This window comes from Desmodus rotundus, chromosome 1 (genome assembly GCF_022682495.2).
Source record: "Desmodus rotundus isolate HL8 chromosome 1, HLdesRot8A.1, whole genome shotgun sequence".
Taxonomy (NCBI): Eukaryota; Metazoa; Chordata; class Mammalia; order Chiroptera; family Phyllostomidae; genus Desmodus; species Desmodus rotundus.
The window spans coordinates 15,158,583-15,183,224 of NC_071387.1; the positions used below are offsets into that span (position 1 = coordinate 15,158,583).

Sequence of the window (24,642 nt, forward strand, 5' to 3'; positions counted from 1 at the left end):
ATCCATATCACCTTGTTTGTGTTCTCGCGGTAACTCCTGGAGGTAGGATTATTATCCCCATCTTCAAGAAGAGGAGACTAGGAAATAAGTGAGTTTCAGTTGCTTGTCCAAAGGTACTGTGTGTGTAGAGAATTCACGGGGATCTGCCTGTCTGTCCCCAAAGTCCCTGTTCCTGCCTTTGCTTTCCTGTCAGTTGGAAGGGTTATGTGAACACACTGTCTAAAAATGATAAACATTACCCCAACTTCTCCTCCCAAATAACTCCCTGACACAGCCCTGTCATTTCTGAGACACAAAAACAAAAATTAAAACAAGGAAAACAAAACAAAAGCAAAGCCTCTGGCTTCAAAAAAAAAAAAAAAATGGGGGAAGAATTTAATACCAGTGATGAACAGTCAATAAAAATAATTTTGAGAGGAAAAATAAAGCTACTTCTCAGAAGGAAGGAATGTGGCTGATCAGAGGGATGAGGGAAGGGACACAGGGAACTTATTGATGAAATTCTCACATCTGGGCAAAAGTAGAGAACTCCCGCCCCCTTCCCCAGATGCAGAAATGAGCAGATTCTAACGAATTCTCTTGTCTTACCTACATTTTTACTTATTTACTTACAGACTCACATTCCATGCAGAGATCAAACCTTAGGTGATCTGACAGCCAAGCCCCCAGCTGCCAGCCGCACCCCCCCGCGCCCCGCCCCCCACCAGCACTTGACATGGCCCCAATCACGCATAACCAAGGCGGCCTGGATCCTGCTGAAAGCAGGACAGAGAAGGCCAGCAGCGAAGGGGCGGGCCAGCGCTTCTCTCCTGGCTCCGTGCCCTTGACTCATGGCTTAACTCCTGTGCCCTGCCACTTAGCTGCAATTATGCCGTGGGGAAGTGGAGATAATGACAGGCAGGTTGTTTATAAATCGTTCTGGGTTGATCAGATGGGGACAGAGAAACAAAAACAAAAACAAACAAAAAAAGCAAACCCCCAGCGTGCTCGACATTGGGAGGAGTGAAGGGGAAACGCTCTTGGCACCAGTGCCGCAGGATCACCTGGCAAGTGAGACCCACGAAGAGTTACCACGACAGAGCTCCTTTTTCTGCCCGGAAATGAGACGACCAAGTGAGTGATCCTAGAAGGCTCTTCTGCCCTGGGATTCTGGAAGCCAGAGATGTGGTGGGTCAGAGGAGAGATTCTGCAGACGACGTGAAGGGCAAGCTGAGCTGGCAGTGCCCGTGGGCGGGTGCATGCCCGGCCAAAGCAGCGGTTTATTGCAGTCCCAGGCTGCTGGCTGGGACTGCGGGCCTGTGGCCTAGGCTGGCTATGGGACAGCAGTGCCGAAACCTCTGATGAAGAGGAAAGATCTTTGCCCTAGAAGTCCAGAAAACGACTCAAATGCCAGTTCTGCCCCTAAATGGCCGGGCGACTTTGGGGAACTCAATTCTCTTGCCTGGACCTTAGGTTTCCTATCCCAAAATGGGACAGCAGTACCAGGGAATCTCTTGGAGTCCCCCAGCTTTCAGGGACCACAGTTTTATGTGACAAAACAACAGAGGTATGTCATTTCAGAAGTCTTTGGAATGGGAAAAAATAGACTCAGTAATCCCGAGGACTGACAAGGATATGGAAGAGCAGGACTGCTGATGGGGGCGGGAGCTGGGCAGCATTTTGGAGAAGAGTCAGGTACAGTCCAGCACAGCTGGAGATACACACGTTAGGCACCAGACTTCCATGTGCAGGGATAATCCCCCAGACCAGTGACCCCTGGCAGACGGCCTGCTGAGAGTGCTGATCCCTTGGTAGGCTGGAGAAGTTGGGTGAGCGTGTGGACAGCAATCTGAGGCCTGTGGTCTCTGGCCATGAGCCGCTTCATTCTGAGCTCAAATCGTGCATATGAATTCTTATATACATTCACCCGGAAGGCTGCTCCACACAGGGGCTCCTCTCCAGGCACAGACTCTAGGAACTCCTGGCTCCAGCCCATGTGCACCCACCACCCTGTTCCAACCACAAAGTCCACCCTGGCTGGAAGGAGTTAATCTGATCACAGGAAGAATTTCTTCCCTCTTCAAGTTGGCCTTCTGAAAGTTAGTTCCCTCTCAAAACTGCCTCTCCCCAGAGGGGCCAGCACAGAGTGGGCAGGAAGAGTTTGAGGCAGAGGAAGAAAGAATGCAAAAAATAAAAGGGGCAGGGGAAGGGAAAGGAAGAGAAGGGAAAAGAAGGGAAGGGAAAGGAAAGGAAGGGAAGGCCAGGGAAGGGAGGGAGGGAGGGAGGGAGGAAGGAAGGAAGGAAGGAAGGAAGATAAGAAACTTATTTGTCTAAGCACATGGCCTACTGAATTTTATTATAAATTTCTCGATCTCTGCTTAGAACAATAAGGACAGATAGAGGTGGTGGTGGTGGTGTGCGTGTGTGTACAAAATAGACACACTAGAACCTCCATTCATAACGGTTGCACTTCTCATTGAAAAAGCCTCCTAATCCCTTCGCCACCATCATTACGCACGTCCACCAGACTCTGTGTGGAGCTGGGGTTTGGCCAGAATTGCACAACTAGACCTCTCGTTTGAAACCTGATCCTGTTGTCTTGGACCTCTGAATTTGCTCCTAGGACCGCACGGGGGTTGGAGACCCTTGAATCTAGGTCAGAACACACCACCTGCATTGATCCGCAGTAGTGATGCTTGTCCTGCTGCAGCCCACTGGGTACCATGCTGCTCAGGGGAAGAGAAAGAAAAGGAGGAGGGAAAAGGGGTAGGAGAGGAGACAGGGGAGGGAGACGGAGAGGAATAGATGGGGAGGGAGGAGAGGAAGGGGTGTGGGTGGGAGGGGATGGGGAGGGGAGAAAGAGGGCCTTTGACTACCTGGAAAACAGCTGGGAGCAAAGTGGGATGTTTCTACTACAAACCGAAATCTATAAAAAGTGATGCTATTTACCTCCGTGGTTTGAGAATGAAGGAAAACATCCCATGGCTTTTTACAGTTGTTGCTTATTTTCTTTTCTCTCCTCCTCGTTTGTTTGTTTTCAGGCATTTGCACATTTGCACAATCCTGCTATTTGGGTAAATGCTTCTTCAGCTCCCCAGGAGCAGCTGCTGTCCACCCTCACCCCTGGCATTCGGTGGGGTGGTGGGTCCTCTATCCCCCCAGCCTCAGCCCTGGGGCCTCAGCCTGTCCCAGACCAGTCCAAGCTAAGGGCCAAGCCTGCAGAGGCCCTCAGGGTTGTGCCTTCAGCTCCGGACTGTTTCCCTGACTAAACGCTCACAGGTGAGCAGCTGTGAAAAGCCTTTTCTCTCCCAGATCGATAGATGTTCCCGGCTCTGGTGCGCAGAGCGTGGCTTTTAGGGGCCGACAAAACGGGGTTTCTCCTCTGACTGCCTGGATGGCCTTGACTCACTCACTCTGTCCATACCTTCCAGGACAGATGTGATAGTGCAATAAGACAAAATAATACATGTCAGTCCCGTCCTCTTCCCTCTCGCCCCTCCTAGCTCGCGGGAATCACAGGCTGTTAGAATTGGAAAGAACCACAGACAACATCCAATCCATTACCAGAGAAGGAATGACTGGTTCACAGTCATATAACCCATCAGAGACAGGACAATGCTTTGTCCCGGTTCAATGTTCTTCCACAAGCCGATTGATGTGTTTCTGAGGTTAAACACTTCTTACTGTTTATTTCAGGCCCAGGAACTGTTAATTAGGAATTCAAAGAAGTCAGTGCCGGTCTCAGTCTGCTTGTGGATGGCGCAGGTGTGCGGGTAAGGGTGGAAAGCGCTGTGGAAAAGGCTGATGGATTTGCATTTTCCATCTACATTGTTTCTCTGGGTTCTGAAAATTAACTTATTTTTATAGTCTGGAGAGCCAGGGATGAAAAAGCCCTTTTAGGGTGAAATATAATAATGAGTGATATTTAAGGAGCTCTTTGGCCTCCAAATGATTGCAACAGACTTTGCACAACAGAAGCTGGAGACAGTGGGTGCAAAGGATGTGGGTTTTGCAGCCACCTTTCGTGTGCTCTGCGGTAGCGGGGGCGTGGGAAAGGCTGATGCCCCGCCCCCACCCTTTCCTCTCCTCGCTCCCAGGTAGACGGGGCAGGGCTAAATCACCTTCCAGAGGGCCTCACTCTTGGGGTGCCCTCTGAGACCCCAACTCCTCTTTTCTCCCTCTAGGTCTCATTAAACAAACATGAGAGATGCTGTGTGACTCTGGACCAGCCCCCGCTTTTGGAGCCCTGGAATTGTAGAGGGTACAGAAGTTTGGACACTTTTAAGTACTAGATAATCTCTGAAGCCTCTTCCAGCTCTCACCCAGAGAGCTCCATGCAGAATTTCTGTGCTGAAAATCACCACCATCACATGGAGATAAATGTCCTCTATTAATGCATTGTCTTCGCATGGTGCCTCACCGTTTCCAAGGGCACCTTCACCTGCAGTGCACCCTTTAACGCTCACGACCACCCTGTGGTACAGATAGGATCACCTGTTTATTCTAAATAGAAAACTGTGACTTAGAAAAGTGAAGCGACGTACTCGTGGACACACAGTCAGGAAGGGGTAGGTTCGGAAGCAGGAAGAGGATCACCAAAGCTGTTCTGTCCAGGGAACACCTTCTGCTCCTGGCCCTAAACTATGTTCACGAACAGGTGCCCTGTCAGGAGTGCTAAGGAACTGAAGCTGTGCAGCTGAAAGACAGGCTCCCAGACCGTGGCGGGGATCTCCGGAGCTGGCCTTGGAGGACACATAGAGACTTCACCTGTCACTGCAACAGGCAGTGAACTGGGATGAGACAAACCACAGCCCTCCACCCCCCCAGTTTCAGAGGGTTATGCTTCCTGTCTGTGCCTCTTAGGAAGCAGAATATTCTAGCACTTCAGAGCTGAAAGCGAGCTAATCCACCTATCCTCTCTTTGTTCAAATGAGGACGTTGAGGCCCAGAGAGAGAAAGTGATATCTCCAGGGTCCCCCTGCAAGCCACTGTCAGCACTGGGACTGCGAGCCTGGTGAGGAAGGTTCTCTTTCCACCACCCATCCCTGCTGTCCTTCCTCACCCCTGGAATTCAGGCCCAAAGGCAGGGCCGACCACCGCCCAGAGGATAGAGAAGGGAGACACACACAGATTTCTACAGCCATACACATGGCGACCCCATTCCAGAGTTCCTCCATCTCCGCTTGGCCACAAAGTGGCCCAGGGTGAGCAGACCCAGGGTGCCTTACCTCTGCTCCGCAGAGCTGTAGGTCTCCCCTCTCTGGCAGCTGCTCAGGGTGACGGGGTCAAAGCTGTCGAAGGAGCGGAGGGCCACCCCCGAGATGGCGACCAGGGGTGAACTGAAGCTCACACGTACCGCCTGGCTGTGGTAGAAGGGCTGGCTGAGGTCATGGACCACAGGGATAATCAGGGGATTGTTCCTGCAGCTCAGGACATGGAAGCCTGTCAGGGGAGACAGAGGGCCGGGGGGGCCAGGCTCATTACTCAAGGCCAGTCACGCCCTCCCCCACGGGCCCTTCCCGAAGCCCCCAGACCCTTTCATGTCACTGCACAAAAGCACCATTGGGTGGCCGGTGGGGATTTTGAGTTTGATTGAAAGTTTCTTTGTCTGCCTTTTTTTCTTGCTTCCAAATCTTTCCAACCCCTTGCCTCCCTGCCCCCTAAGCTTTCCCTTCACCTAGTGCCCAGGGCCCCTCACCTCCCCCAACGGGCCACCCCTCAGCCAAGCCTCACTGGCCCTCTCCTCCCTCCCACATTGCGCTAGGGCTTGATGGTCTCAGTTGCCAGCTTTCAGGCTGCCTTCCCAGAAATAATTCACAGCAACAGACCATTCTGGGAGGGGGAAAGGGGCTCCTCTCATTTTTAATCTAGGAACTTGGGAGCAGCCCTATTGTTAGGTAAGGGCCTCTGTAGTCATTCTGTAGACTGGAGACTAGAATCCTGAGCAGGAAGTGGCTTTCCAGAGGGACACCGATCAGCCAAGTCCAAGTAGTATCCAAGCTCGCCTCACTCATAATCCCTCAGTTCTTTCTAGAATGGGGAGCAGGCACCCAGCCTTCAAGGATGGAAGGGAGAAGGGCAGGGAGAAACAGTACATTCAGAAGGAGAGGGAAGGGAGCGATGGGTGGGGATGGTGTGATGGGTGGGGATGAAGTGGGTGAACAGAAGCTGGCTTTGGTGTTGGTGGTACTCGATTCGATTCTTGCTTTAGCCATTTACTTCTTACGTGACTCCAGCAAAACCTAACACTCAGTTTCTCTACCTACAAAATGGATACACCTAATCACGTCCTGGCAGGCCTGCTAGGCTGGGATGTAAAGCTCCCACTCCAGCAGCCCCCGTCTGTGGTTCTCTCTCATCGCTGCCAAGCTTCCACAGGGGATGTCAGGATGCTGAGGGCAGAAGATGAAGAGCTGGTGGCGAGGGACAGGGACATGTGGAAGTCTCAGACATGAAGGAGCAGGATCTGAAGAGCTTCCCCGGAACCCGCCTTTCCCCACTGCACAGAGAAACCTCTGCTCAGAGCCTGGCTGTGGTATGCTCTGCCAGGACAGCTATGAAAATATTTGCTTCCCACTTAGGGAAATTTACCAGGAATCCAGATAAGTCCAGAGGGGCTTTCTTTCTCTTCCTTATTAGTATGTTCCCCCGTGCCTTTAAAGCTAACTAAATAAGTAAACATAAAAACAAAACACGAAAGCCCTCACTGCTCCCTTGGCTTCTGCTTGACCCTGGAATGACCCCTCGCCGGCTTGCTTCCTAGGGGTCTTTGAAATGAGCTCCCTGTGGAACGGTGTGGGCACAGCTTTGAAGCCAGGTCTTTGGAGCTGGCCTGGAGTTCCAAACCCCTGGAATGGCTGTACCAGGAATGGGGGGCGGGTGACAGCGCCTCGTCAGTGCCAGGTGTTGGTGCTAGGCACAGGCTTCAGTCGAAAGGCGTGTCTTATTTAACATGCTGCTTGACTGTAAATGGCACCATTGCCTCCGATGAGCATAAGAGGCAAGGCAAGCTCTTCATGAAGCACTGAGACGTGGAAAAAATTGCTCGCATTCTCCAGGTGAGGGAGTAGCAGGATGGAATTCAAACCTTGGCCATCAGCTCTGGAGTTGGGGCTCCTTTCTCTGTCCCATGGCTCATGTGGGCATGCAGAGGCGGAGTGGCACAAGTGACAGCTCTAGCCCTTGTTCTGGGGCAGCTAACTTCTCACCTGTCTTCCTACTCCTGAACCGGACCTTTTCTTGTTCTTACTCCCATGGAAAATTCTGGAGGTCATGCTGGACACGTGGCCAGAACTCTGGGGACATTCACAGGTACCTCTGGCTATGGGGTGAAGAGCTACTGCAGTACAACCCGGGGTCTCTTCGGGTCTCAGGTGCAGTGGGATATATATATATGATGGGAAAAGGCCTTTGCTCGGTCTCCCTTCCAGTGTCTTTGGAGGATCAAATGGGATGCTGAGGTTAAAGGTGCCTGGCAGAAGGAAGTGAGTGAAGGGAGGACTTTCACATGAACCCCTCATCCCTGTACCTGTCAGATTCAGGCCCCTCTAGCTACACAAACACAACCTGACTTGAAGGCAATCAGAATGCCAGATAGAGAACGAGGAAGAGGAAAGGGGAAGGAAGAGTTCATTCTCAGTTGACCCTCACAACCACACATGGGCAAATGTGAAACCAGGTGCCAAGAGCAAGTCAGGCCCAAGGGGACATGCTCACCTAGATCGTGGCTCTGATCTTTGGTATCAAGCAGTTGGACGCTGATAGTTTCCTGCCTTTGGTCCCCGTAATAGGTCCCATCAGTCACCAGGTGGACAATGACAGCTGCAGCAACCATTGGCTGAGAAAAGTATGCCTGAAATGCACATGACATAAGAGGGTCACTGATGCCCTCTGTCCCGCGGCAGGGAAGCGGCCACAGGGCGGGGGTTTAGGGGAGAATTCTACTTCAGGACTGGATTACTCATCATGGCTCCACGATGGGAACAGGGGGCAGCGAATCCTCACAGTGAAGAGCACAGGCTCTGAGATCAGAAACTGTTCCAGTCTTGGCTCTGCTCCTTCTGAGATGCCCCTGTGGATGTTCAGGGTGGCTGTGCCTCCCTGGGCCTACGTTTCCTCACCTCTAAGTGGTGGGTTAAGTAAAGAGCTGTATCATGGGGTGACTGGTACGCTCAGTAAGATGGTGGGAGTAGAGGGTCTGGCACATACTAAAACCACAAAAAGGGTACTGTTATCATTTGCTACTTCTCCATGCCTACTGCTGTACTAGACACCAAGGAACCGAAGCTAAATAAAGACATAATAAGACATGGTCCTTGCATTACTGCAGACTATGAAGTTCAGCCTAAGTCAGTGGCATGCAAATCAAAATTCAGTGCAATCCACAGTCCTTAGGAAGATGGGCTCATTGACAGCTATGTGATACTATGTGACAGGTGTCATCCAACAGATGACCAAACATGCCATCTGGATGACCAGGACTAGAAGGGAGAGAATAGTCATTTTTTTCTAGGGGGATCACTAAAGACTTCAGGGAAGAGAAGGCCATTTTAAAAGGTCTTGAACAGTGAATAGGAGGTTTCCGGCAGAGACAGGTATCTAAACTCTACCCAAACAAGAGGGAGTAAGGGTATTTCACAAGCAAGTAACGGATTCCATTTCAGGAGGCATCCGCACCATTTAATGTTTTGTTCCCTGTCCTTACAATGAGCACCCTCAGTGGGTACACAAACCATCTTGAGAAAGGGTTATGGGAGGCAGTGCTTCCTGGGGGTCACTGGAGATTCTGAGGCTCTCAAGGCTTTGGCTTACCCGGAGCCAGAAAGTGGTCTGAGTCAGCTGGGAGTATGGGTAGCTCATGGTGCAAGGATACCAGGCATGCTGGGAAATGCCCTCACTGAGATCGATCACCTTGGTTCGACACACCTGGGGAAAGATAAAGAAAAACAAGTGTTGTGGAGGGTCTCAGAGGTTGCATTAAATTCAATTTGATAAATCTTTGCTATCTACATAGTTTGTCCTTGGCACCGCAGGAAGAAACAGGGGATGAAGAGGCAAGAGTCTATGACAGGAGCCCACATTCTCACGTGGAGGAGGAAATCCCCAATGCTGTCAAAGAAAGAACAGATAACATGTTTTGGTGGTAGAGCTGACAGAGTCTGTCTTTTGGGGACAAATCTTAGAGCTGATATTTGACTTGGGTCTGGAAGAATAGGGTAGAGATAAGGGAAGGGCTTTGCAGGCAGAGGGAACAGAAGCAGAGTCTCAGAGGAAAGCAGAAATCCAGAAGGGTTAAGTTGTGATAGGCTGCCTGGTATGACCAGACCTTAGGGAAAGTGGCAGAAAAGGCAGGAGGAGGGTTAGACCTCATAGGCTCTTCAATCCCAAGTAGACCACTTTAGAATAAGTCTGTAAATCGTTCTCAGGGCTACATGAATAACACAGCAAGACTATGATAGCATGAGCATTGGCTTCCCCCAAAGAAAATCAGCTCCACCACTTCCTATAAATACACGTAAACGTACATACATAAACACACACACACATATTCATTCTCAAAGATATGCTCAGTGGTGTTAAAAGAAACACAAAGCATATACAGACAAGTAGAATTCTTCAAACTTAGGGGGTTTGTGTGTATCCAAACATCCTTTCATTCACCGGTTCATTCATTCGTTCAGATACTATTTATTGAGTAGCTGCTGTTTGCCAAGCACAGTGAGATAAGACGGTAGACGGGACAGATGGCGAGGAGCTCAGAGTGACAACGTGTGCAGATTCTCACCAAGTAATCACATATGCATGCAGAGCTGTGGTTGCAAACAGAAAGGGGCTCTGATGGAAAAGGATGGGAAGAGCTGAGTTGTCCTTGTAATTGGTCAGAATGTTAGCGGGAGGTCATCCCACATTAGCGCTTTTCCTCTGAGCTCTAAGGTGGCTCCTCTCTCAAAACCTCCCTGTGAATTTGGGCCTGTCCTTCCCCATCTACAGGTCTCAGTCCACTCATCTAAACAGAGGCTGACCTGCAGAGGATCAAGATACTCAAGGGTCAAGAATATCCATTCCATCAGTATCCACAGTAGCAAAAGACTGGAAATAGTTTATATGTTCACCTGTCAGGGGAGAAATGCATAAAATACGACATATTCATATGATGGGACCCTATAAGTAAAAGAGTATTATTTATTACTTAAGAGCACTGAATGAGATGCATATACAGGGATGATATGAACAACATTTAATGCCTGTTTGGTATGGGTCCTGGCCAGACACAGTGGGAGCCCTGATTGTGAGTTCATAGACATCAACGTGGAGAGATCGCAAAAACATAACACTGAGTGGATTACAGAGACCAAGACCTAAGTGGATAGGCACATTTTGGTATCATTTATTTAAAAAAATATATCACACAGAGCAAGACTATACCCAAGGATTCATACAGATAAGAGGAGAATTGAAAATGGAGTGGAGAAGTTATACATCAAATTCACTAACCAAAGTCAAGATAAAATACTTGACTGCATTGTAATCTACAACTCCAAGCATCAATACTTCTTAAAGCAATAAACTTTGGTCTTAGAGTAATTTTTTTCTACAGAAAAGTTGCAAAGATAACACTGGGAGTTCCCGATGCCCTTCATCTAGTTTCCCTTAATGTTAACATTTGCATCAATTTATTCTTGAAACCTGAAATAAAGGAAGAAAGTTGTCTTTACCAACTTTGGGGAATCACACATTGTCACCCAAGAATTCTGCACTGGTGAGGTGGCTTTGGAAGAAGGCCTGGTTCTGGTCCAAGCCTTCTCAAAACTTGATGTGTAATTAGGGACTAGTTCTCTGACCCATCTGGACCTTGGGTTCGTCTTTCACATTTGAATGTTGAATTGTATCATAGGTTTTCAAGCTATCGCTTGTGAATTCCTAGGGTTCCTTGGAGGTGTCAGCCTGGAGGTCAGGATGGGGGAAAATCTGCTTAGTTTCTGCTCCACTGTTTCAACCAGAGCATCATCTGAGCATCGTCTGTTTTAGTTATTGAGCTGCCATGTAAATTTAATTTAAGAAAAGAGCTTCATTGCTTTAAAAACATTGAAAAGCAATGAAATATGTTCATTGCCAAAGTTTCCCTCTGCCTCCCCGAGGCATCGGTGGGTCCCAGAAATACAGTATTGGTTTCCTGAACACCACAGGTAACTTCTTAAGGAGAGTACAGATCCCAAGAATCAACCATCCCATTGGCTGGGAATTAGGTGATGGCTTCAGTTATGCAGCTCTCTAGAAGACTAACGCCCAGGAGACCACGGGTAAAACACAGTCACATTATGGGCTGGAAGATGTTTTCAAGTTTATTTATTTTTCTCAAAAACAACTGGGACTGAGCTTCGGCAGATCTGCCAGTGGATTGTGTTACATTTTACAACAGTGCAAGACTTTGCATAAACTATCTGTGGCATTTGAAATCCAGGCCAGCAATTCGACATGTATTCTTGTGGAATTCTTTCCTCCAGTGTTCTTAGCTGCCTGTCTCCCAGCAGAGCGTGGTGGGGCACATCTCTGCAGGGCTGGAGTGGGCTGGGGGGCTCATCTCCTCATCTAAAGTGTTTGTGGTCGGAGAAGTCTCCAACAGGAACAAAGCCCTCTTACTGCTTAAATACAATTTCCTCTTATCTCATCAGCCCTATCAGCACTAGACAGGGCTTTAGAAGAACATGCTGCTGTTATTTTATTCGCCTGTTTTCCTATTTAGTTTTTGTGTTTGCTTCAGGCTGGCTGGGATCCTGACCAGGGACAGTCAAGCAGATCAGAGAGGAACAAACAAATCCAGCTGAACCTTTGCCCAAAGCCCCAGTTGATCTTAAAACCATCTAAGTTCCTGGGGAGGTGGGAGGAGGCTGCAGGGGAGCAGACACTCACAAGCTTCCTGCTTTTATAGACCTTGCATGCATTTGCGCATTCAGCAGCCACTTCTTGAAGATACGTGGCATAAGGGGCTCTGAAGCCCTGGGAGAAAAAGAGCCTTGCCCATGGCCGTAAGGTTGGTCACTAAGGATGCAAGCGTGAACCCAAGGTAACTAATTCCATGGGGATGCTCAGTTTTCGTCCACCCCTCTTTTTGCACCTTCCAAAAAAGCAAACCCAACTCCATAAAGCATGACCGAGCAATGTACATTTTACTGAACAGCCTGTGGAGGAACAAGCAGGAGAGTTACGACACATACTCCATGCAGTCTTAAGGTCCTCCAGTTACACCCCAAGTTTCTCTCCACTCATCGTCTCCCTTCCTCCAGTTTCTTCAGTGTCACTTGCTCCAGTGACCTTCCCAATCTCTCCCAACCTTGTCTCCCTGCCAGTCTGCACCTCTTTTAAAACTCATGTGCAGCATTCTGCTTTCCCTTAGATGTTCAATTAAACAAAACGATTAAGTTCTAGAGATCTGCTGTGCAACGCTGCACCTATAGTCGACAACACTCTGTTATAAAAACTTAAGAGGGTAAATCTCTTGTTAAGGGTTTTATCACAACAAAATGAAATAAAACAAATATTTTCAGTGATTAAAGTACTGATGTTCATTAGATGAGTGAACACATTAATAAATACATGATCTAGTCAAGGGGGAAGGGACACTTACGTAACATTGCTAGGCAAAGAGTGGATGCGGTTGGGCGGGGCAAGCACCCTCACTTAGGTCTTGTCAGGTTTGGAGGAGGGATTACCCAGCATCTTCTTGGTTACTCATGGACAGAACTCAGCTTCATTTATAGACAGCTCAATTTACCTTTGGACAATTCCTCCCAACAGCCGGGGGAGATACCTGGCTGCACTTTCTCTTACTCTTTCTGGGAACTTGAAAACAGGTTCTGTACTGAGACAATTACGTTTTCAGTGGTCAAGGGAGGTAGGTGCTTTGCACAGTGTAACACAGGAAGTAAGTGGCAAAATGGACTTACTCTTTCTCCCACGTGCCACGGACTCTGCCTCCATGATGCATGTGCCCTGACTTCTCCCTGTACCCCCCAAAGCCCTGCCACTGCTCAGGGCTGACCATTTTGTGAAACACTGTAACACTTCAAAGCCAGTTGCAAATATCCCTCCTCCCCTGAAAGCCTTTGCTCACCCCCAGGAAGAATTAACTGCTCTCTCTTATGTGTCCATATAGTTCTTTCTATATACATCAGTTACAGCACTTGTCAAGTTGGATTACGGCTGTTTAGAGCCCAGTCTTATCCCTTGAAACTCTGAAGACTTCCAAGGTGAGAACCGTGTTTTATTTATCTTCCCATAAATCCTAGTAGATCGCCCAGCACACGGAACACGGAGTTGCTCAGTGAACCGGAGGAGTGACAGCGGAGCGGCAGCAGCGTGTATGGAGTCTGGCTGGGCCCTGATTGAAGGACTCTATATGCACTCAGTCATGCAGTCCTCACAGCAGCGCTGTGAGGTAGGTACTGTCATGATACCCACTTTATATGAGGCAACGTAATTTGCCTAAGGTCACACGACTAATTAGTAGAACCAGGATTTAAATCCAAGTACAAACTCAAGGGCCTGCCTCCCTATCTCCCAGGGCTGTTATGGAGGATGGACTTGGGATTTTCCCTTGTTGCCATCTCCTGGGCTCCTGAGCAGAAGTAGCTTCAGCAGACCAAAGCAGGCCCTTATAGGTCTGCCCTGGGCAGGGTGATGTGGTCATAAGAGCCCTGGATGGCCAGGCCAGGGATCTGCCTCCCAGAACTGACTCGATCACCGACTTCTGACCCTCATCCTTTCCACCTGTGGAGGAAAGAGTGCGATGATTCCCCCAAGAGCTTTTCAGTTCTGATCGTCCGGCCAGCTTTCGGTTTCCAGCCTCTTCCTAGTGACTGCGCTGGAGAAAGGGTTGACTCTGCCATGAAGCGTGATCCTGCTGTTGGCCTCTGTGCGACTCCCGGGTCCCAAGTCTCTGATACTCTGAGGTGGGAGGCTAATTTCACAGCCACCTTTTCTGTCTGAGACACCTGGAGTCATAGCAAATATTGACCGCATCCATTCCAGCCATGGATTTTTTGTTTTGTTTTCTTTTTCCTTTCTTCTTGTATGTGCTGCAAAAGAGCTGGAAGATCCACCCCAGAGCTTTGAGAGTACTGGATGTTTGAGCTGGGATAGTCCTCAGAGATGTGATTCCAGCCAAGGAATCTGATAGATAGATGGGGATAGAGCCCAGAGGGGAGAGACGGTCTTGAAGGTAAAATGACAGCTCCTCCAGGATGGGCCAGGGTGTCTGGTGGTGCCTGTGGGTGCCCAGGATGACAGCAGGAGAGGCCTCTGTGTCCCTAGGACTTGTCCACTCCATGTACCGCCAGCCACTACCTCCAGCACCCACCTCCAAACCCCCTCCTTTGCCGAAGACTGCTTTCAATTAGAGGAGTTAACGATGTCTTGCTTTCAAAGGGTTTTTTAAATCCAGTTTATCTTCCACCCACACACGATGTACACAAAGGCAGGGAGATGGAGGGAGGACAGGGAAGCGGGAGTTCTGGTATTTTCCCACACAGGGGAGATGCCATGAGGTTTCTATTGAATTTCGCTTTTACAGATTTACATGCCCTTTTGTCAATCACAGGAGGGAGGAAGTGCTTGTCAAACCTCTAGCCCATCCTCTCCAATTTCCTCTTTCAACCCAAAGGGACTTGGGAATGGGCCTCAAAGAAAAAAAGAGGAAAGGGAATAGGGAGGGGCGAGTGTGGGGGTTCATGCTGACAGTAACAATACACATAAATGCACCACGCCTGCACGCGCACACACGCACCAGGCGGTGTTTCCCAATATTTCTCCTTAGGCTGCATCTTAACCTCCGGCTTGCAGGTCCAGTGCCAAGTTATTTTCCCAAGAATTGCAAGGCTGCAAGAAGGGCAGAGTTGCTGGGTATGATGACTGCAGGAGGGAAAGCCTGCTAGAAGGCAGCCAGCAGACCCTGGCTGTAAGGAGCCTTGGGAGAGAGGCACGTGGAGTGGCCCAGGTAAAACAAAGCCACCTTCGTCAAGCCGGAACGTGCTGCTCCCTCCTCAGTGCTCCCGCAGGGGAGGGAAAGGGCGCCAAGTCTAAAAGATGGCCTACCAGTAAGGCTGCTTCCCACGGAGGATCTCATCTGGTGCTCATAACCACCCTGAGGAGTAAACATTTTTGTCCCCACATTAGAGATAAGGACTCTGAGGTTTGGAAGGCATTGGTCACTCCCCCATGGCTTAGGAGTCAAAGCCAAGAGGTCTGACTCGAAGCCCATTGTCTTTCCATCCCATGGCTGGTCTTCCTTGGTCATACCCTTTGTGCAATGCACTTGTCTTGGGGTTTCTCGTATGTCCACCTGTCTCTGCATGAGCTTCAAGGACAGGTGGCCTCGGCACTGGCATTCCCCCATCTCTTGCCCTGGACAGATGTCATTAATTAAACAGTGCATGCTCTTCCCAGGAGTGTAGACCTCTGAATCCATCTCAACAAAAGGCTACCGTGAGCCACTCATGATTGGTCAGGGCTGGCTCAGGAACTGAACCTATCTGCAATTCTTGAACTTGGCTGTTAGCTGAGAAAAAGAATGGGATCCTGCTTACATCTTCAGTATTAACAGCAGAGGAAGGCCTAAAGTAGGCACTGAGCAAATATTAGCTGACTAAAAAACATGAACAAACAACAATAACAATAATTTTATTTATCCTTTGCTATAGATTAGGCTTTCTAACAAGTACTTCAGGTTCCTTATTTCAAATAATGCATGAATGAACACATGTGACCCAAATGCTCCAATTCCAGGTTCAGAGCCTCTCCACCTGGCTGCAGAGTACTGGAGTCTTCTCCCACCTGGGTTCTTCTTCCCCTACCCTGACCTCTTTCCTATGCCCCTTATTCCAAATTGACCTCCCTGAACCTAGAAAACTTAGAGGGTAACTGGGGATTTAAAAATACAGAATGCAACACACACATACAGCACACATACCTTCGATCCCCTTCTCCAATGTCCTTTTTACACGCTTGATCACAATGAAGACAGAGAGAGAAGAGAGTGAGGCAGAGAGAGGCAGAGAGAGACAGAGACGGACACCAGGCTTTCTTGTACCGACCATTAGAAACAATTATCACTTTCCCCAGGCCTCCAGAGCAGCTTTCTCCTTTGATGCCTGCCTTAAAGAGATAGAGGGAGGGGCGGGGGAGGAGTGGATTGCCTTTCTTTCAATTTCAGGATTTATTATTTGGCAGGAACTGACAATCAAGTCAAGAAGCATTTCCTGCTCATAGGGCCCCTGTGTGGAGAAGAGAATGCCTCCTATCTCCCACCCAGTGTCCTGGAAATAGCAGCAGACCTCAGGGCCTCAACCCAGGAGACACTTCCAGATAAGATAACTTGGCATCCATGCCCTCCAGCCTTGGAGCTCAGCTCTGGGGTGATTAGCACCTCATTTCCCTCTGGGGTCTGTCCCTAACACACTTTTACACTCCTGAGGGGCCTAACATCCTCTAGGCCTGTACCTTCCTACAGGACTGGAGACCTGTGGTTTGGGGTGCACACTCTCGGCCTGATCCAACAGTCACACAGAAAAACCCGAGGCTTTCAAAGGGAACAGGGCAAAGGAATCACTACAGACATCACTGTTCTACCACATACGAACATTTGTTCTGGAGGAGAAACAACTTCTTAAAAGAGAGATGATTTGGAATCATAGAATTGATTCTTGGGGACTGCCCATGCAATTGCTTAATTTCACAGACAAAGGGTCTGGATTTCTAGGGGACAAAAATCGGTTGTCCCAACCCTCTTCAAAGGGAAAAGCCAATGCAAGAGGCCTGACAGAGCATCCACGACAGGTGGCAAACCCCTGTTTTCTGTGCCATCATTTCAACCAGCAACTACCACCAGCAACTGTGTGCCAAGTGCAGACCCTCACACTCTCGCGAGGCAGGGGGGTACAGGGTGTGGCAAAACAGACCTATCAGGAGTGCTCTAATCTGGCTCTGCCGCCCGCCTGTGTTCCTCCAAGTCTGTCTGCTCTTGTACAGGGGCAGAAACGGAGGCCCACGCAGTGTAAACAGCAATCGTGATGAGGATGGTGACAGTGTTGGTGATGACGACGAGCACCCAGCTGCTTTCTCCTCCATTAACTCCCTGGGAAGGGGAGATTTCACATTACCCAATTCCAGATGGGGAAACTGAGGCCAGGAGAGGGGAAGAAATAACCACCATAGCAATGGCAGCAATCATTAAAGTAACGACTCTGGTCATCAATTTACACGTATGAAATGTTAGTTCCCACAACTCCATCCCATGGGGTCAGCAATGTCTCCCCATCTTCCAGAGAGGAGACCCAGAGGCCTGTTTTGAGGAGGCGCTAGGCAGGGGGCTCGGGCTGCTCCAGCCAGTAAATCCTCTAACAAGGGGGAGTGATTAGTGTCGGATGTGGCGGCCGGCTTTTGTGCTTCTGACAGCTCCTCCCTTGAAAGGCCTGGCAGGGCTCATTTCACATGGGCCCTCCGCAGGCCTGCTCCAGTCTCTGTAATTATGCCATTCACTAGTCACCCAGGCCCGCCTCTGAACTCCTGACCCAGCAGTGAAAGACTTCGGATCTCATTACTAATCTCTTAAGCCACCTAGTTCTTCAAAATACATCCATTTAAGTTGGAGGCCAAGGCTTTGGGGGTGGGAGCTGGGGAGAGAGGGAAAGTCCAGCGCAGGGACTTCTCATGACATGGCCATGTTCCTCCTCTGGGGCCTGTGGCCCAAGTCACAGGGCAGCTGGCCTGGCTTTTTGGCTCAGGGTAGGGCAGGCCTTGCCAGAGGTTGGTTGCTCTGCTTAGAGACGAGGAGGCCTTTGAAGAAGGAAGGGCATCTGGGCCCACCTGTTTGTAATTTCAGGGGTGCGGGTAGGGGATGAGGCCTGTGTTTGTTTTAATTATTATTATTGTTGTTGAAAAGGGAGGAAAAAATGAGCAGAAACTGCTAACATCTGGAGGCTGCTGTCCAGCTTACGTAATCTCCTGTAGCAGAAGAGGAACACGGGATCCCCAGCCAGATGGTCTGTGGGTGACTTCACGGCAGACGTGCCTCCTCCAGCAGTAAGAGGCTGATGGGGTTAGGAGAGTGGGTTGTGGGACCTTCTCAAAATTCTTAAGGGGTGAGAGGCTGAGGTTCGGGGGCTTCCAGAAATTATTCTTTACTTTTGGACTCAGATTATTTTTCCCAGAAAAAGCCCAGACTTTTCTCTTATTCATTCATTAATCGATGCATTCAGTCATTCGAGCTACATTTACATAGCACTTATTATGTGTTAGATTCTTTATTCCCCATGGTCTACGTGAGAAAATGGATCCCAGAGGGAAAAAAGCAGGAAAGATAGAGATCCCTTCTCCTGAAGAGCTCCCACATGCATCGAGAGGGTCGGGTGGAGGGTCAAAGGTTATGAGCAAACACTGATAGAACAATGAGGTAGGTTCTGTGTTCCAGGGAGGGGCATGGAGGAAGAGCCATCTAGGTAATCTATGCCTGAGAGCAGGTCTGAAACGCAGAGTCTCAATGTCAAGTGGGCTCTGGAGAGCAGGGGCTAGAGGGAAAAAAGGCAAGAGAAGGGGGAAACAGGGCCACAGATGAGCCACGACAAACCCAGCTTCCAAGATGATGTCAGGAGCAGAGGCATGAAGGATAAAGTTCGAGGTGCGGAATCTTGCTGCAAACAGATTTCCGAGCACATTGTTTTGTTTTGTTTTAACACATCGCTAACGTTCTGTGTTTCCAAATTTCTTTTTTTGACATTGACATTGAAAGCAACTAATGAAATTTTATGAATTCTAGATCAGGCTAGAAAAGCCGTGTAGACTCCAGATCAGATCAGAAGGGCGCTGTTAGCTTCAGTCGGAAGATTCACTCAATTCTAGATCGGAACCCAGAAATACTGCCAGCATTGCATGAAAATCCTGAGGCACTGCCAGCCTGAAACATTGTGATTTTTATTTCAGGGCTCAGAGGCACGGCCAGTCCTAGAGAAGTGTGTTGAGCACGGAAACACTTCCAGTTCTAGACCAGAGGGCTGAGACAGGATGACTCTACAGCAGGAACAAGAAATCGTCTGCTGTAAATCCAGTGCCCCACAACCGCCTGAGTGGAGAACAGATATCAAAGACCAAGACCACAAGTCCAGTTAGTTCAAATCCATAAATGCCCTCTCTACAGGCTCTGGAGCGGAACTGGAAAACACAGCCAAATGTGGAGCAAAGCGCTGAAACCTGGAAGTCACTCAGCTCAGAAATGCTCACATCAAAGCAGGATGTCTTAGCCTCCAGACTTCTTCTGGGCCTTTCTCTGGGAGCCCTGAGATGTTCAGGGGTTAATCAAGAAGGCAGTCACCATGTGCAAACTTTGTGCCTGGTCACCGAAACCCTCTGTTAGAAACAGCTGAACAGCAGCTAATGGCAGTTTGACCACACCAGCTTATTGAAGAAAGGTCAGAGGAGCGATTTTTCACTTAAAAACATCTTGCATTAAAACAACAAGGCTTTCTCAAGTTCACAAAACTAGGGTTTTTTGTTTTGTTTTCTTTTTCCTCCCTTTTCCCCCTTCCTCATTTTGTCCAGCTTTCCTAATTAAGACCTGTGTGTTCTGAGTTGTGTCCAAGACACTTAAGTAAGAGTCACTTTACCTGCAGGGAGCCCCACTCAATGCCAGGATGGCCGCACAGCGTGCATTGTCCCTGGGTCCTCACTGTGGGCCTCAGGGTCTCTGATCCACACCTACAACTTTGGGGAGCGAAGACTGACAAACCGCCAAGTGATCGGCTCTCTCCTCTTTGCTTTTGAAGAGCAGGCAGTGCTCTTGCCAGAGCTGCCTCCAGCTTCATTTCTCCTAGGAAGCAAAGCACTGACACAGGCAAGGAACGAAAGGATAGCAATTGCTGATGCTTTTAACAGTGTCCTGCTGGCCTTCCAGCTCAAATAAGGACTCTGATTCTTAAGGACAAGAGTGACCTTTCTCTCTGGCCTGCCCCTCCAGAACTCAGAAGTAGGGGTAGTGACCATGTATGCAAACCGGGGCTTTGCTCACAAAATGTCCAATGGACACAGCTGACTTACATGTCCACCACCTCATCAGCAGATTCCTGTGAGGGACAGAGACCTTCCAGAGTGATGCTTTCCCCCAGTGGCGCCCTTGGCCCAGGCAGCCCACATCTGCACAAGAGCAGGGTGTTGAAGTAGCTGTTCCGAGAAGAGGTCCCTGGGAACAATTGCAGCCTGATCTGGGATCCGCAATGTGAACTCTTCGATGATCCCTACACCTGCCACTTTCCTGAACCTTCCTTTGAGCAGTGGAAGCCACACATTTTATAGCCATAGGGATGTGGGCTAGAATCTAAGCTTCTGCCATTTACCGTCAGCATGACCTCGAACTCTTCACGAAGCCTAAATTCTCCCACTGCTAATGAGATAGACGATGAGGTTACTTTGGAGGGCAGCACAGGATTAGAACTGCCCCCCCACACGCAGGGACTCAGGCTCCGCCCCACACACTAGACACACGCAATGAACATTTCCCTCCTTCGTCCTTTCCTACTTCTTCCTTCCTGGCTCTGGAGGGAGACACGCATGGATTCAAATTCTAGATTTCCCTGACCCATCCCTGGGCCAGCTGCAGAAACTTGGATAAGTTATTCACCCTTTGTGAGTCTCTATTTATTCCTCTGTAAACCAGTGAAAGTAAGTTGCTACCTCATAGAGTGGCTAGCGGGTGTAAATGTGCTAAAACAGTGTGAAACTCTGGGTAGAGCTGCAAAGTAATTACTCTGAAAGCAGACCCTTCCCATTGCTCCTGTCATTATTATCAGCTCTCGTTGTTACAATGTTATTGTTATTACTGTCATTTGTTATGTTCAGTCATTCCTTTTCTTCTCTCGAAGTTCTATACTCCTCTTATCCTTCCTTCTTTTCTCCTCTTGTGCTTTCAAACCCTCCTTGGCGGGGCCTCCCATTGGGAGACCTCTCTGAGGGTGAACCACACTCTCAAGCCAGAAAGACAGCCCTCCAGGTTTCTATCAACCTCTGCAGGACTCTAGACACAGGGACATCACCGAGACCCCAATCTTTCCCAAAAGAATAAGAGGCAAAGGGGCAGAGGCTTTATCCTGGGGCCCGGCTTCCAGAAGCTGGTTCCTACCTTCTGTGTGATAACTGTTAACAGAGCAAAGTGCAGGCCTCATCATAACTATTTATCATGTGCCTTCTATGTGCCCGACCCTATTCTCGATCCTGAAATACAAGGCAGTGAACTCAGGGAAACAACAACAAAACCCCTGTCTTGGGACAGTTAGCATCCTGGAGTGGGGGGATCACAGAAGCCCCAGTAGCAGGACGGGCTTTCAGGACGTCCTCTTCCCCCCCGAACTCACATGGTGGCACATGCCTCATCTGTAATGTAGGGATAAACCAGGAGACTTAAGAAGGTCCCGCTCACTGTAATAACAAGGCAATGTAACCTGGCACAGAAGGGAATCACTCAGAGACACTGATTTGTATACTGAAGTCAATTGTGAAGGAGACATCACCAGCAGATACTGTTTCCAACAGCGTCATCCAAAGAACACATGAACATTCTCTGAGTATCCTGCTAGTAGCCAACCCCGTGCTAGGCCCTGGACTTCCCTAAACGAGTAAGGAGCCCGGACCCTCAGCTGCCACAGGCCATTTGGTATGAAAAACTACGGGCACAGGCAAATGCTAACTCCAAGGCAGTTTGTGCTCTGGGCCACTGGATGACTTCAGAAGGGAGACGTGCTATGAAAAGAGTGAGGGCAGCACACAGGCTGGGGTGGTGGGAGCAGAGCACAGGGAAGTGATGCCTGTGAGCTGCACCTTGAGCACAGTCACAAGAGGCAAAGAAGCTGTAATAACTATGTAGGGTATCGGGAGGGCACTGGGTGTATCATGGGAACACTTTGTAAAGTGTGTGATTGTCTAACCATTATGCTATACACCTGAAACTAACACAAAATAATACTGAATGCAAAATACACACACACACACACACACACATACACTTTTGGTTAAATTTTTAAAATCACTGAAAAGGATGAAAAGAGGTGAAGTGACTGATGGATGTTCCGGGCAGGAGGAATGGAAACCTGAAGGTACATCCAAGGACTGCAAGTCGGCCCATCTGCCTGGAATGCACCCATAAGGCCATGGGCTGTGAATGGAAGCTGGTACGGATTATGCATGGCCCTGCCTGCAAAGGCTATTGGACTCTATAGGCTGTGAGAAACACCACAGACAGCTTCACAGGTGAGAGAGCACTGAGACCAATATGTATTGTGAATTATGGAAAATGTCCTCTAAAGGCAAAAACCATCCACTGGGCATATATGCAGACTTAAAAGATTTAAGACATCATCTCACCAAAAGATTAACGTGTCCTATCTCACTCTGGGAAAGAGAGAAATATTATTTTAAAAAATGTTGAGAGAGGCGGTGTGGTGTACTAGAAGTGTGTGAGCTACGGGGCTAAAATAACTGGATTTGCTCCTGTTTCACCTCTTGGAGTAGGGGACCCTTTTTGAACCTTGGCTTCTCCGTGTGTGAAATGGGAACACAATTCCTATTGCATAGGTTGGGTATAGATTGGGAATGAATTTAGATGCTGGGTACTGCATACCAAGCACTGTTCCAAGGGCTTTCTATGTGCTACTTGCTGGAATCCCCACAATCACCACTTGATTTTCCTGTTTTACAGGTGAGTCATCTGAGGCCCAGAGAGGCTCAGTCACTTGCCTGAGATCTCCCTACAGTGGCAGCACTGGGATGTGATATAGTCTTCCTGTCCGACAGGAAGACCACTAAATTCATTCAGTCCTGGCTGAAGAATCAGGAGAGTCGGAAGAAACCCATGGCGGGGCAGCAGAGAGGGCAGAAGGCCCTTTTTGGCCTGGTTCAATAGCGAACACATCCAGGCTAATTTAAAAAGTAAAGATGGGGCGGGTAGAGGCTGGGTATCGGGGACTTGAAAAACAAACACACACACACACAAACAAAAACAAAATCCCACGCACAGCCAAACCCCGACTCCCCTCAGAACCCCATCCTTTGGGCCTGGCTTGAGAAAGTTTACTTACAGACGTAGAGAAATGAGCATGTGGTTCTGGGGACAGAGCTCAGCACTGCACAGCAGCCGCTCAGCAAGCCTGACTGGCTCCCGCTTCCTAAGTGCCTCGCAGCCTCGGCGAGTGAACGCTGTTTACATTTTTTACATGTTTCTTGGGTACAGAACATGAAACTAAATTATACAGCAAAGGCCATGCTGGCTAAACACCAGTGCCTCCACTTAAAACAACAACAATAATTTAAAAAAGAAAAGGGAAGCAAAGGAAAGAATGAAGAAGGGTCTTAAGGGAGCCCGAGGGACTGGCAGGACGGGAGGAAGGGGTCTGGTCCCGAACCTTGAACCTTCGAGAGGAGGGAAAGAAGACGTGGAGAACACAGACAGTGCAATGGCAGTAGGTCAGGCATGCGGAAGAGGGAAGACACAGGCCAAAGAATCTTCCCAGAGGGGCCCTGGAGTGGGCCGCGACGGCTGGGGCTGCTCCCTGCGGGGGACAGGGAAGCAGCCCCAAACCGCAAAGCCTGGCTTGTTCTTGGGCTGCACGGCAGGATTCCGGGGGCGAGAGAGAGGTGGAGGCCTTCCGAGCTCCACGTGGCCCCTCTCCTGCTCCAGCAATGCATTTTTGCTGCATGATGAGGAATGCTGGGCCCTGCCTTTTATTCAGTCTCCCCCTCCCCCTCTATGTACATCCCTCTAAGGTTAACTCCATTTGTCCACGTAGGACAGCAGGTGGCCAACATCTGTCTTTTCTTATTAGGGGACCTATGTCAGTGTCCCCTTTCCTCTATGCACATGACAGACGGCTGGAGGGCAGTGGTTGAATTATTCATCTCAACCTCAACCCACTGCTGAAAGCGATGCTTTGGACATACTGATTTTGAATCTAAACATCAACAACTATTTCATAACAGACAGGAGAGGAAGAGGTTTAGGGAAGTTGTTTAATCAAAGTCAAATCTTAATTAAATGAAGTAAGACAAAGCGACCCTCAAAATCTCTCTCTGCTTAGATTTCTGTGACCAAAAGAGTATTCCTCAAAAGAAAAAAATACAGCCCTGGCTGGCGTAGCTTAGTGGATTGAGCCCGGGCCTACGTATCAGAGGGTCACCGGTTCGATTCTTAGTCTAGGGCACATGCCTGGGTTGCAGGCCAGGTCCCCAGTGGGGGCACACATGATAAATAACCACACATTGATGTTTCTATCCCTCTCTTTCTCCTTCCCTTCCTTCTCTAAAAATAAATAAAATCCTTAAAAAAAAGCACTCAACTTTTAATATTAAAAAATAATAATACAAATAAAAACAAACTAACTCAATCATTGCTAATTGGATCACTCAGTTGCTAAAACATCACAGCCAGAAAGAAGCATTTCTTTAAAAAAAAACTTCTCATTTGCTACCAGGACAAAAATGACATTTCTGGCTCAGCTGTCCCAGCTGGGACAAGCACATGCCGTGGAGGTGTTACCACTCTGATTTTATAGACAAGGAATTGGGTAGGGACCAAGACAACTGGCTTGTCCAAGGTAAAGAGCTAGGAAGTGGTGAACCCTAGAACTGAGACCC

At 48.9% G+C, this 24,642-nt stretch overlaps 1 protein-coding gene across 1 annotated transcript in view; it reads right to left on the bottom strand.

Moving 5' to 3' along the window:
• Positions 1–24,642, bottom strand: part of PAPPA (pappalysin 1) — a 215,232-nt gene that overhangs the window by 55,325 nt on the left and 135,265 nt on the right. The window contains exons 11-13 of the mRNA XM_053921287.2: positions 8,791–8,904; positions 7,696–7,831; positions 5,208–5,421 (exon numbers count right to left, since the gene is read on the bottom strand). Of these exons, the coding sequence (XP_053777262.1) occupies positions 5,208–5,421; positions 7,696–7,831; positions 8,791–8,904 (464 nt within the window). The remainder of the gene's footprint in view (positions 1–5,207; positions 5,422–7,695; positions 7,832–8,790; positions 8,905–24,642) is intronic.